This window comes from Drosophila virilis, chromosome 4, assembly GCF_030788295.1.
Source record: "Drosophila virilis strain 15010-1051.87 chromosome 4, Dvir_AGI_RSII-ME, whole genome shotgun sequence".
NCBI lineage: Eukaryota > Metazoa > Arthropoda > Insecta > Diptera > Drosophilidae > Drosophila > Drosophila virilis.
In genome coordinates, this window is record NC_091546.1 from 6,259,055 (window position 1) to 6,273,467 (window position 14,413).

The 14,413-nt window shown below is 35.9% G+C and overlaps 2 protein-coding genes across 9 annotated transcripts in view; one reads left to right on the plus strand and one right to left on the minus strand.

Annotated features, from left to right (window-relative positions):
- Positions 1 to 14,413, minus strand: part of LOC26531773 (uncharacterized) — a 255,554-nt gene that overhangs the window by 41,205 nt on the left and 199,936 nt on the right. For all 8 annotated transcript variants that reach the window (XR_004304675.2, XR_011416678.1, XR_004304676.2 and 5 more), the window contains one exon: positions 85 to 157. Coding sequence is in view for 2 of the 8 variants with exons in the window: in XM_070209150.1 (XP_070065251.1) it covers positions 85 to 157 (73 nt within the window). In the remaining 6 variants the exon portion in view is untranslated. The remainder of the gene's footprint in view (positions 1 to 84; positions 158 to 14,413) is intronic.
- CadN (neural cadherin) overlaps positions 1 to 14,413 on the plus strand; it is a 182,174-nt gene that overhangs the window by 25,383 nt on the left and 142,378 nt on the right. The window contains exon 2 of the mRNA XM_070209145.1: positions 3,354 to 3,447. The gene's annotated coding sequence lies outside the window, so the exon portion shown is untranslated. The remainder of the gene's footprint in view (positions 1 to 3,353; positions 3,448 to 14,413) is intronic.

The window sequence follows — 14,413 nt, forward strand, 5'->3', positions numbered from 1 at the left end:
CTTAGGTTTTGTTAGCACTTAGATATTCATAGAAGCATATGCCCCTGGGGATAGTTTTAATAGTTTATCAATTGAATAACTTACCAACACTGGCTGTTAAACATGTTTGGTATAGCAAAAATTCGTGCCATCTTCCACTGGGTTGGTTACCGTGACCCTGTAAAGAATAAATTTTAGTTTTTACCTGTTAATTGCTTATTGAAAAATATATTTATTTTCATATATAGTCAAATATCTCTTAAGCGAACAGCGAATGCTGTTCACTCAACAGGAGTGAGTGGATAAATATGCAAACAGTTTTTAGGTTATTCTATACCTGATTACCAACACTGGCTGTCAAAAAAAAACTTGGCATAACTAGCATGACTAGGCATTTCTCAACTTTTAGACATGGCCATAGTTTCTAATATAATATGCCAACAATAACTGACGCTTATTCCCCATGCCAATTAAGGTTCTCTCTTTCTATTGTCCGTTTACGACACTCAACTCACACACACTCCCCCCACACACACCAGCGTTAAGCAAACTTTGTCTAAGCAACTAAACCTCGCACAGAGAGCGCAGAGTCAAGATGCTGCAGAAATGAAAATCAATTTTTGTAACTTGGACTGAATTTGCCAAGTATGCAGAGGCAGAGGCAAGAAAGTATGGGAAATGTACAATATGATTTTGAGTAGCAGTCGTTTGTGTGTTGCAATAATAGTTGTACACATTGAAAAAAAAGAATGAAAAAATAAAAAAAATAATAATAAAATAAAAAGAGAAAAACTTTATCGCTGGGCAAAAATCTATTAAGAAAGTTTTGCCACAACGCAGCAGTTTTAGTTGGGTTTTTGTTTTTCTGGCTAGAACAAGTCGAAGAAGCTGCAAAAAGTTGCAGTTGGCTTCGTGTTTGGCTTTATGAGTTTGCTGTTGTCTCCTGTTGATGTTGTTGTTGTTATTGTTGTTGTTGCTCTTTCTGGCAAGCTGCCTAGATAAGTGTTAGCGATAGGCTATTGAAACGAAGCCTCAAATAGCCGCCCTGCCCACCCCCCCAAAAAGCTTTGCCAAATAATAGGAATGTACGCACTTGTATTTTACCTTTTGCCGGCAACAGCATTTGACTTTACAGTTTTCAAGTTGCCAAAAATTTGTTTTTACATTGTGCGTTGACATTATATTGTAGGCAAGTCGAGTCAACTGCAGCAGCAACAGCAGCTTTGCCTGGCGAAAATGTCAAGGAATTGTTGTCGGCTTCAGCCGCGAGGCATTCACCAATTGAGTTTTAATTAAGAAAGTTATGAACGCAAAAGCATTTGCAGTTCTAATTTAATTTCAATGCTCACATGAACAAAAGCCGCAACACCAAACAACTCACTCGCTGCTGCCAGTTAGTCAAGTTTGCAGCTAGGGCTTAAATATTTTAGAACCGCTCGGCACACAAGCCACATCAATGCCAGACGACATATCAATTGTCATTATTTGTTAGCTTTGCCATTATTTCCCGAGCGCACACACGCATCTAAACACACACACACTTACTCACTCGCATTCTGGCTCCCAAAAGTCTGCGGAAATTTTCTATATTTATATATATATGTATATATATATTTCTTAACTGTCGAACTTGAAACAGCTTCCGCTGAATTACTTCAACTGCGTATTTCACAAAGAAAAAAAAATGGCTGGCAAAAACTTTTATTATTGCATTATTTTTTTTTAAGTTTTTCCAATTTTTTTCCACATTTTTTTTTTAAGTTGAGCAAAACGTTTTCGCATTGAGGCGTGTAATGTTTGCCATTCGCAAAATTAAACAGACAATTTGCGGGCTAGTTAAGAGCGACAGCTTTTACTTCTTCAAAATGATTTCACATTTTTAATAACGATAAAATAATGCAAAGTCCTATAAATATATATGCTGCACATATTTCTTAGAAGAATAAATTGTTATTGTCAAGAACTAAAAACAATCTTAGAAGTAAAGAAAAAATTATTGTTAGAAAATGTAGAGTATATATACAGAATACGAAACCAATTAAAATGTTTGTCTGTTTATAAAAACTGCAGTTTTTCGTAGAGTAGAGACTTCAGTTTCAGCAGTAATAAAAGGATCGACCGACTTGGAACCACGAACGCGTGAATTGGTGTTATTCTGACTTGCTTCCTGCTTTTATGTTGCTTAGATATTTTTTAGGACACCTTGAAAGCTAATGAGCATTGAGTTCTAGCTTTAGAGAGCACTTGACATAATATATAAATAAATAACAAAAACGCATTAACAAAATGCGCCACTTGAGCGCGAACAACAATAATGGAGCAGAGGCCAAAGCTGGCCACGGCAAGTCTCCGGAGCTGGAAATAGTACGACATGTACGTGACGCGACTCGAGTGTGAAACCACAGGAACTGTCAGACAATGCGAGTGGGAGATGAAGAGACAGCAGCAAGCAGCCGGCAGCCGACAACCAGCAGGATGCCAGGCAGGACACTCAACAACGCCCTCTGATGTGGCCAGCGTGTTTGTTTGTTCAGCTCGAGCTCGAGCTGAAGCTGGAGCTGTAGCTGGAGCTGGAGCAGAAGCTGAAGCTGCCTGATGATGATTGTGCCGATGATGAAGTTGATGATGATGATGTTGCTGCTGCTGTTGCCAGTTGCCAGTATTAGCCACAGCCCAAGTGTCAGCATTGAGCATGTCCTTAGCAATGAGATACACACGATGCCGTTGGGTCAAACTCGCTCGGCTGCCAGGAGCATGTGTCTGAGCTGGTAACAGCCAGGTCCCAGACATGACCATTGCTTGGCCGATTGCTCATGTTGTTTTTGTTGCTGTTGTGTGTGTGTGTTACTTGTGAAATGAAGATAAATGTTTTAATGTAAAGTTGAAAGGCAGACAACGGAAGCACACACACTCAGCCACAATACAGGACGACGAGTGCCTGACGTGTGCCTGAATTGGTCTACGAAAGTTTTTGTAATGGAATTATGGCATTATATTAGTGCAGATATGCATATCATAAGCCTGGGCTAAGTACGTGGATAATACATAATATAACCAAATGGTTTTACACGGCTTACTGTCACGTTCAACACATTCGTTAAATTAGCCAAAATGGCCAAGCATTCAACTAAACAAGACGTGTGCTATGAAACACTTTGACCTTTAGATTGAGTACCTTAGATGGTACGACATAGTGTACGTGTTTAAACGTCCTTAAACATAAAGTTCTTCAAAAATATTCGAACATTTATTGGGAACACGAATTCTTGCTTTTTAATAATAAATATGCTGAGTCGAAAATCCTATAGAACATAAGTTGGTTATTAGAATTAACCTATTTATTTACTTAATATTTTTTTGTCTTTTTTTTGCAGATAATATTCATGTGTATATATTTTATATATAACAAATTTAAATATGTATGCATATATATTAAATATATTCTCGACCGTAAGCTCCAAACATAAGGTAAGCAGGGAGGAAATTTTTATTGATTTTAATCAATTATAAAAAATTAAAGTTCTAAAAAGTTGGATAATGTTTGAAACATGAAATCAACTTTGAATATACATAAAATGACTTAAAAATGAAATTATTTAAACCGTATTTTACCATATTTTTAATCAATCTTCTCTCCTCCTAAATTGCTGTCTAAAGTATTTTTATATTTTCTAGATGCAGCAACAAGAACTAAAATAATAAGAAATTTCAAATTTGATGTTTGCTTAAGCTTGCAACTGTTTTTTATTGTTTTGTTATGTTTTTCGCAATATTTCGGCATTAAATTTTCATGCCCAATTGCCACGACTAGCTTCGGTTTCGTGGCATTCCGGAGAATGTGTTTTTCACATTTTGTATTCATGGCGCGTTTTGTTATTTTTTATTAGAAGATGCAACCAACCGAAACGCAACAATAACAGCAACAAAATAGAAATAACAACAACAAACTAAAGAAAAAAATGTTTATTTACATTGGCGCGAATGGAATTTGCTTTCTTTGCTCAACTTGACTTTTGCCTCTTTTCGTTGACTTCTGTTTTCGTTTATTTTATTTTTTTTTTGGGTTATTTTTTGCGCCACTTGTTTGATGAAAATTATTTCGGCATAATTTGGCTCATTAAAATTCCATAAATGCCGCGGGCACAAAAAATGTTAACATTTAATTGCTTTTTTTCTGGCACCAAACCCGACTCGATGCGATGTTTGTGTTGATAAGAATTGATTGCGTTGTCTCAACACCTCGCAGAACTGCAGATTCGCAACGCCTCAACTCGGCTGTCTCTTCTCATAATTAAACGAGCAAGTGAGAATATCTTTGGCACGCCTAAGATATAATACCCTTGCAGACATTTGGATTACAGTATTGTTATTTATGTGAGAATATTGAAGCATATCTTGGAGAATATTGAAGCATATCAGAATATTTTGTGCAACCAAAAACTTATTCTTCCACCCATTCTTTCTATAGAGATATATTTTTTGCTAGCCCGATCTGGATAGGATTTGACTCACATACAAGCAGCATGGCTTAGCTAGTACATGACGGGTTTGTTTAAGGTATATTGATGAAGTAATAAGTTTCCATACAAGAAGCTACTTTTCGACCGATCGTTACTATTTCAGCTGTTTCATATTGTGTTTCGATCAGGCTGCTTCCGAAATATATACTGTCTGGAACAGAGAGACAGAACTATGCAAAGTTTCAAGATAATAGCTGAGAGATAAGAGGGATTAGTTCGCGTAGAAACAGCCGAACGGACCGACACACATGGATATGGCTATATCTATTCGACTTTTAATGCTGATCTAGAATATGTATACTTTATGGTTACGAAGATGTCGCCTTTTATGCGTTACACATTTAAAGACAAAATTACAATACCCTCTGCAAGGGTTTACGAGTTGTGTCAGGCCCTGTCTGTTTATGGGACATCCTGCTGATCCCCTATCTGACTGATGCTGGCCAGTCGCTTCTTTTCGCTTCTCTCTTGAAAGTTCTGCTTCTCTCGCTTCAATATTTGTGCACACATTGCACGCACATGTTTTGTTTACACCCCGAAAATATTTTAAAACAATGCACATGGCATATGGGCGTCTGCCCTCATGAAAGGTTCAAATTCTTTGGATTTATTAAATAGTTGACCTTTCCGCTCACTCGCTCACTCTCTATTCTATGCCTGCCCCTCACCGATCTTTGTGTCTTTCTCTCGCGTTGACTCCGTCTCCTTCTCTCTGTCGACATTCACGCACGCGCACACACTCACATTATTTTTTATTATTTTGACTTTATCTGAAATGCTTATCCCTCACTTAATGCGACTCCCCCTTGCAACTGACGCATGCCCCTTGCTGCTGTCCCGATGATCTTTGGCTACGTCCACAATGTGGGAACATGCCTGGGTCGGTCATTCGTCTGATTATGATGACATTATTGGATGAGCCGAGTGCCTCGCACCAGCATCATTTGCGGTTGTGGGTTGCGGCTTTGCCTCTGACTTTGCCTTTGGCTTTGGCGTGTGATCTGCTGCTGACTGCGGACTGCGCCCTTGATCGCATAATTATAGAGGGGCTTCAACGGTTTTCGAATGAGTAGGTATCCGTATTTTCCGTATACGCTTCCTCATTTCCTCTGTTGTACCTCTCACTCTGCCTCCCCCTTTTTCTCTGTCCAGCTTTCTGTCTCGACTTTCGCCTTCGTGCAACATCTGCTGCAAGTAGCTGCTCCGGTGGCGTGCTGTCTGCCACATTTTGTTTTTGTTGTCGCTTCTTTGTCTTCTTTCTTCTTTAATTTTATATTACCCTGCACTTATTGTACAACAACAAAGGGTATAGTATATATTATATATATTTGACACGAAGGAAATACACTAAAATCTTTTGAAAAATTATCCTTCCGTCAAATAAGTTTTTTATGTATTGTTATTAATAAGTATAGTAAAATATTTTCTGCATGTTAAGTGTTTGACACTTAAATACAGGGTATTACCCAGTGAAACCTGCTCAAAAAGAGCATTCTAACTTCGTTTAAATATTATATAGTGCGGTAGTTACAGGGTATTTGTTACTCCCCACTCAAGTCAGATGTTGCTTGAGTCTTAGTGCTTGATTTTTTAGTGCATTTCGATGTCACAATAATTTGAGCGCAACATTTCCATTTAATACGCTTCATTTGTCGCTCTGTTGTGACATTTTCATTTGTCAGCAGTTCATTAGTCAACGCATGCGCTTCAATTTGTCACAGGACCTGCGAGCTGTGTGCGATACTTCTATAGCCGATGATATCTGATAGCTAAGGCATATGAATTGACATTAATTTATGTGCACATATCGACACCTTATGTTACCTATGGGAAATTATTATGCCAAGCGTGGGATCGGCACTTCAAAGTGCCGAAATGTTGAGAAGTTTTCCTAATATGAGCAGGGCTTGAGGGTGGGTGTGTGCTAAAGAGAAAAAATTATAATACTAATAATAATAATACAACTACTAATACAAACGACTATTGTTTGTTTGGTATTAAAGCGTCTATTAGTTGGATTAGGCGTCTAGTTTTTTATATCGATTGGATTCAATATGATGCGACTGTAGCTGATATAATTTAATATATTATATGAAGTTAAGGAAAATAATCAAGTCGAACTTACTTTATAAATATATTATATTATAAAAATTTAATTGTATTTTGCAAAAATCGGATGAGATTTGACAAGGTTGAGGGAATCTTGATCTGAAATTTGGACATGAATTTCGACAACAACATATGTATTTAGATTTGAATGCCAGATTAATCTAGAGGGGACACCATTATTAAAAATCAAAGCCTCGTTAAAATCGGTTGAGTTTTGACCGAGTTATGGGTATGGGAAATTTCGACCTATGCCCATATACGAATCTTGAGGTAAGCTTATGAGTCTATATACGAATCTTGAGGTAAGATTTGGACATGAATTTGGACTAAAAAATATGTGTTCAGATTTGAATGCCGGATTAATCTAAAGGGAAACCCATGGATAAAAACCCAAATCTCATAAAAATCGGTTGAGTTTTGACCGAGTTATGGGGATTGGAAGTTTCGACCTATCCCTTTATACGAATCTTGAGGTACGATTTTGAGTCTATATACGAATCTAGAGATAAAATTTGGACATGAATTTGGACTAGAAAATATGTGTTCGGATTTGAACGTCAGATTAATATAGAGGGAAAACCATGGATAAAAAACCAAACCTCGTAAAAATCGGTTGAGTTTTGACCGAGTTATGGTGATGAGAAGTTTCGACCTATGCCTATATACGAATCTTGAGGTAAGATTTGGACATGAATTTTGACAAAAAAATATGTGTTCAGATTTGAATGCCAGATTAATATAGAGGGAATAACATGGATAAAAATCCAAACCTAGTAAAAATCGGTTGAGTTTTGACCAGGTTATGGGGATTGGAAGTTTCGACCTATGCCTATATACGAATCTTGAGGTAAGATTTGGACATGAATTTTGACAAACAAATATGTGTTCAGATTTGAATGCCAGATTAATATAGAGGGAATACCATGGATAAAAATCCCAACCTCGTAAAAATCGGTTGAGTTTTGACCGAGTTATGGGGATTGGAAGTTTCGACCTATGCCTATATACGAATCTTGAGGTAAGTTATTGAGTCTATATACGAATCTTGAGGTAAGATTTGGACATGAATTTGGACTAAAAAATATGTGTTCAGATTTGAATGCCAGATTAATATAGAGGGAAAACCATGAATAAAAATCCAAATCTCATAAAAATCGGTTGAGTTTTGACCGACCTATGGGTATTGGAAGTTTCGACCTATGCCTATGTACGAATCTTGAGGTTAGATTTGGACATGAATTTGGACTAAAAAATATGTGTTCAGATTTGAATGCCAGATTTATCTACAGGGAAAACTATGAATAAAAATCCAAATCTCATAAAAATCGGTTAAGTTTTGATCGAGTTATGGGGATTGGAAGTTTCGACCTATGCCTATATACGAATCTTGAGGTAAGATTTGGACATGAATTTTGACAGAAAAATATGTGTTCAGATTTGAATGCCAGATTAATATAGAGGGAATACCATGGATAAAAATCCAAACCTCGTAAAAATCGGTTGAGTTTTGACCGAGTTATGGGGATTGGAAGTTTAGACCTATGCCTATATACGAATCTTGAGGTAAGATTTGGACATGAATTTTGACAAAAAAATATGTGTTCAGATTTGAATGCCAGATTAATATAGAGGGAATACCATGAATAAAAATCCAAACCTCGTAAGAATCGGTTGAGTTTTGACCGAGTTATGGGGATTGGAAGTTTCGACCTATGCCTATATACGAATCTTGAGGTAAGATTTGGACATGAATTTGGACAACAAAATATGTGTTCAGATTTGAATGCCAGATTAATATAGAGGGAATACCATAGATAAAAATCCAAACCTCGTAAAAATCGGTTGAGTTTTGACCGAGTTATGGGGATTGGAAGTTTCGACCTATGCCTATATACGAATCTTGAGGTAAGATTTGGACATGAATTTTGACAAAAAAATATGTGCTCAGATTTGAATGCCAGATTAATATAGAGGGAATACCATGGATAAAAATCAAAATCTCATAAGAATCGGTTGAGTTTTGACCGAGTTATGGGGATCGGAAGTTTCGACCTATGTCTATATACGAATCTTGAGGATAAATTTTGAGTCTCTATACGAATCTTGAGTTAAGATTTGGATATGAATTTGGACTAAAAAATATGTGTTCAGATTTGAATGCCGGATTAATATAAAGGGAAAACCATGAATAAAAATCCAAATCTCATAAAAATCGGTTGAGTTTTGACCGAGTTATGGTGATGAGAAGTTTCGACCTATGCCTATATACGAATCTTGAGGTAAGATTTGGACATGAATTTTGACAAAAAAATATGTGTTCAGATTTGAATGCCAGATTTATATAGAGGGAATACCATGGATAAAAATCCCAACCTCGTAAAAATCGGTTGAGTTTTGACCGAGTTATGGGGATTGGAAGTTTCGACCTATGCCTATATACGAATCTTGAGGTAAGATATTGAGTCTATATACGAATCTTGAGGTAAGATTTGGACATGAATTTGGACTAAAAAATATGTGTTCAGATTTGAATGCCGGATTAATATAGAGGGAAAACCATGAATAAAAATCCAAATCTCATAAAAATCGGTTGAGTTTTGACCGACCTATGGGTATTGGAAGTTTCGACCTATGCCTATGTACGAATCTTGAGGTTAGATTTGGACATGAATTTGGACTAAAAAATATGTGTTCAGATTTGAATGCCAGATTTATCTACAGGGAAAACTATGAATAAAAATCCAAATCTCATAAAAATCGGTTGAGTTTTGATCGAGTTATGGGGATTGGAAGTTTCGACCTATGCCTATATACGAATCTTGAGGTAAGATTTGGACATGAATTTTGACAGAAAAATATGTGTTCAGATTTGAATGCCAGATTAATATAGAGGGAATACCATGGATAAAAATCCAAACCTCGTAAAAATCGGTTGAGTTTTGACCGAGTTATGGGGATTGGAAGTTTAGACCTATGCCTATATACGAATCTTGAGGTAAGATTTGGACATGAATTTTGACAAAAAAATATGTGTTCAGATTTGAATGCCAGATTAATATAGAGGGAATACCATGGATAAAAATCCAAACCTCGTAAGAATCGGTTGAGTTTTGACCGAGTTATGGGGATTGGAAGTTTCGACCTATGCCTATATACGAATCTTGAGGTTAGATTTGGACATGAATTTGGACAAAAAAATATGTGTTCAGATTTGAATGCCAGATTAATATAGAGGGAATACCATGGATAAAAATCCAAACCTCGTAAAAATCGGTTGAGTTTTGACCGAGTTATGGGGATTGGAAGTTTCGACCTATGCCTATATACGAATCTTGAGGTAAGATATTGAGTCTATATACGAATCTTGAGTTAAGATTTGGACATGAATTTGGACTAAAAAATATGTGTTCAGATTTGAATGCCGGATTAATATAGAGGGAAAACCATGAATAAAAATCCAAATCTCATAAAAATCGGTTGAGTTTTGACCGACCTATGGGTATTGGAAGTTTCGACCTATGCCTATGTACGAATCTTGAGGTAAGATTTGGACATGAATTTTGACAAAAAAATATGTGTTCAGATTTGAATGCCAGATTAATATAGAGGGAATACCATGGATAAAAATCCAAACCTCGTAAGAATCGGTTGAGTTTTGACCGAGTTATGGGGATTGGAAGTTTCGACCTATGCCTATATACGAATCTTGAGGTTAGATTTGGACATGAATTTGGACTAAAAAATATGTGTTCAGATTTGAATGCCAGATTAATATAGAGGGAATACCATGGATAAAAATCCAAACCTCGTAAAAATCGGTTGAGTTTTGACCGAGTTATGGGGATTGGAAGTTTAGACCTATGCCTATATACGAATCTTGAGGTAAGATTTGGACATGAATTTTGACAAAAAAATATGTGTTCAGATTTGAATGCCGGATTAATATAAAGGGAAAACCATGAATAAAAATCCAAATCTCATAAAAATCGGTTGAGTTTTGACCGAGTTATGGTGATGAGAAGTTTCGACCTATGCCTATATACGAATCTTGAGGTAAGATTTGGACATGAATTTTGACAAAAAAATATGTGTTCAGATTTGACTGCCAGATTAATATAGAGGGAATACCACGGATAAAAATCCAAACCTAGTAAAAATCGGTTGAGTTTTGACCGAGTTATGGGGATTGGAAGTTTCGACCTATGCCTATATACGAATCTTGAGGTAAGATTTGGACATGAATTTTGACAAAAAAATATGTGTTCAGATTTGAATGCCAGATTAATATAGAGGGAATACCATGGATAAAAATCAAAATCTCATAAGAATCGGTTGAGTTTTGACCGAGTTATGGGGATCGGAAGTTTCGACCTATGTCTATATACGAATCTTGAGGATAAATTTTGAGTCTCTATACGAATCTTGAGTTAAGATTTGGACATGAATTTGGACTAAAAAATATGTGTTCAGATTTGAATGCCGGATTAATATAAAGGGAAAACCATGAATAAAAATCCAAATCTCATAAAAATCGGTTGAGTTTCGACCGAGTTATGGTGATGAGAAGTTTCGACCTATGCCTATATACGAATCTTGAGGTAAGATTTGGACATGAATTTTGACAAAAATATATGTGTTCAGATTTGAATGCCAGATTAATATAGAGGGAATACCATGGATAAAAATCCAAACCTAGTAAAAATCGGTTGAGTTTTGACCGAGTTATGGGGATTGGAAGTTTCGACCTATGCCTATATACGAATCTTGAGGTAAGATTTGGACATGAATTTTGACAAAAAAATATGTGTTCAGATTTGAATGCCAGATTTATATAGAGGGAATACCATGGATAAAAATCCCAACCTCGTAAAAATCGGTTGAGTTTTGACCGAGTTATGGGGATTGGAAGTTTCGACCTATGCCTATATACGAATCTTGAGGTAAGATATTGAGTCTATATACGAATCTTGAGGTAAGATTTGGACATGAATTTGGACTAAAAAATATGTGTTCAGATTTGAATGCCTGATTAATATAGAGGGAAAACCATGAATAAAAATCCAAATCTCATAAAAATCGGTTGAGTTTTGACCGACCTATGGGTATTGGAAGTTTCGACCTATGCCTATGTACGAATCTTGAGGTTAGATTTGAACATGAATTTGGACTAAAAAATATGTGTTCAGATTTGAATGCCAGATTTATCTACAGGGAAAACTATGAATAAAAATCCAAATCTCATAAAAATCGGTTGAGTTTTGATCGAGTTATGGGGATTGGAAGTTTCGACCTATGCCTATATACGAATCTTGAGGTAAGATTTGGACATGAATTTTGACAGAAAAATATGTGTTCAGATTTGAATGCCAGATTAATATAGAGGGAATACCATGGATAAAAATCCAAACCTCGTAAAAATCGGTTGAGTTTTGACCGAGTTATGGGGATTGGAAGTTTAGACCTATGCCTATATACGAATCTTGAGGTAAGATTTGGACATGAATTTTGACAAAATAATATGTGTTCAGATTTGAATGCCAGATTAATATAGAGGGAATACCATGGATAAAAATCCAAACCTCGTAAGAATCGGTTGAGTTTTGACCGAGTTATGGGGATTGGAAGTTTCGACCTATGCCTATATACGAATCTTGAGGTAAGATTTGGACATGAATTTGGACAAAAAAATATGTGTTCAGATTTGAATGCCAGATTAATATAGAGGGAATACCATGGATAAAAATCCAAACCTCGTAAAAATCGGTTGAGTTTTGACCGAGTTATGGGGATTGGAAGTTTCGACCTATGCCTATATACGAATCTTGAGGTAAGATTTGGACATGAATTTTGACAAAAAAATATGTGTTCAGATTTGAATGCCAGATTAATATAGAGGGAATACCATGGATAAAAATCAAAATCTCATAAGAATCGGTTGAGTTTTGACCGAGTTATGGGGATCGGAAGTTTCGACCTATGTCTATATACGAATCTTGAGGATAAATTTTGAGTCTCTATACGAATCTTGAGTTAAGATTTGGACATGAATTTGGACTAAAAAATATGTGTTCAGATTTGAATGCCGGATTAATATAAAGGGAAAACCATGAATAAAAATCCAAATCTCATAAAAATCGGTTGAGTTTTGACCGAGTTATGGTGATGAGAAGTTTCGACCTATGCCTATATACGAATCTTGAGGTAAGATTTGGACATGAATTTTGACAAAAAAATATGTGTTCAGATTTGACTGCCAGATTAATATAGAGGGAATACCATGGATAAAAATCCAAACCTAGTAAAAATCGGTTGAGTTTTGACCGAGTTATGGGGATTGGAAGTTTCGACCTATGCCTATATACGAATCTTGAGGTAAGATTTGGACATGAATTTTGACAAAAAAATATGTGTTCAGATTTGAATGCCAGATTTATATAGAGGGAATACCATGGATAAAAATCCCAACCTCGTAAAAATCGGTTGAGTTTTGACCGAGTTATGGGGATTGGAAGTTTCGACCTATGCCTATATACGAATCTTGAGGTTAGATTTGGACATGAATTTGGACTAAAAAATATGTGTTCAGATTTGAATGCCGGATTAATATAGAGGGAAAACCATGAATAAAAATCCAAATCTCATAAAAATCGGTTGAGTTTTGACCGACCTATGGGTATTGGAAGTTTCGACCTATGCATATGTACGAATCTTGAGGTTAGATTTGGACATGAATTTGGACTAAAAAATATGTGTTCAGATTTGAATGCCAGATTTATCTACAGGGAAAACTATGAATAAAAATCCAAATCTCATAAAAATCGGTTGAGTTTTGACCGAGTTATGGGGATTGGAAGTTTCGACCTATGCCTATATACCAATCTTGAGGCAAGATTTGGACATGAATTTTGACTAAAAAATATGTGTTCAGATTTGAATGCCAGATTAATATAGAGGGAAAACCATGAATAAAAATCCAAATCTCTTAAAAATCGGTTGAGTTTTGACCGAGTTATGGGGATCGGAAGTTTCGACCTATGTCTATATACGAATCTTGAGGATACATTTTGAGTCTCTATACGAATCTTGAGTTAAGATTTGGACATGAATTTGGACTAAAAAATATGTGTTCAGATTTGAATGCCGGATTAATATAAAGGGAAAACCATGAATAAAAATCCAAATCTCATAAAAATCGGTTGAGTTTTGACCGAGTTATGGTGATGAGAAGTTTCGACCTATGCCTATATACGAATCTTTAGGTAAGATTTGGACATGAATTTTGACAAAAAAATATGTGTTCAGATTTGAATGCCAGATTAATATAGAGGGAATACCATGGATAAAAATCCCAACCTCGTAAAAATCGGTTGAGTTTTGACCGAGTTATGGGGATTGGAAGTTTCGACCTATGCCTATATACGAATCTTGAGGTAAGATATTGAGTCTATATACGAATCTTGAGGTAAGATTTGGACATGAATTTGGACTAAAAAATATGTGTTCAGATTTGAATGCCGGATTAATATAGAGGGAAAACCATGAATAAAAATCCAAATCTCATAAAAATCGGTTGAGTTTTGACCGACCTATGGGTATTGGAAGTTTCGACCTATGCCTATGTACGAATCTTGAGGTTAGATTTGGACATGAATTTTGACTAAAAAATATGTGTTCAGATTTGAATGCCAGATTTATCTACAGGGAAAACTATGAATAAAAATCCAAATCTCATAAAAATCGGTTGAGTTTTGACCGAGTTATGGGGATTGGAAGTTTCGACCTATGCCTATATACCAATCTTGAGG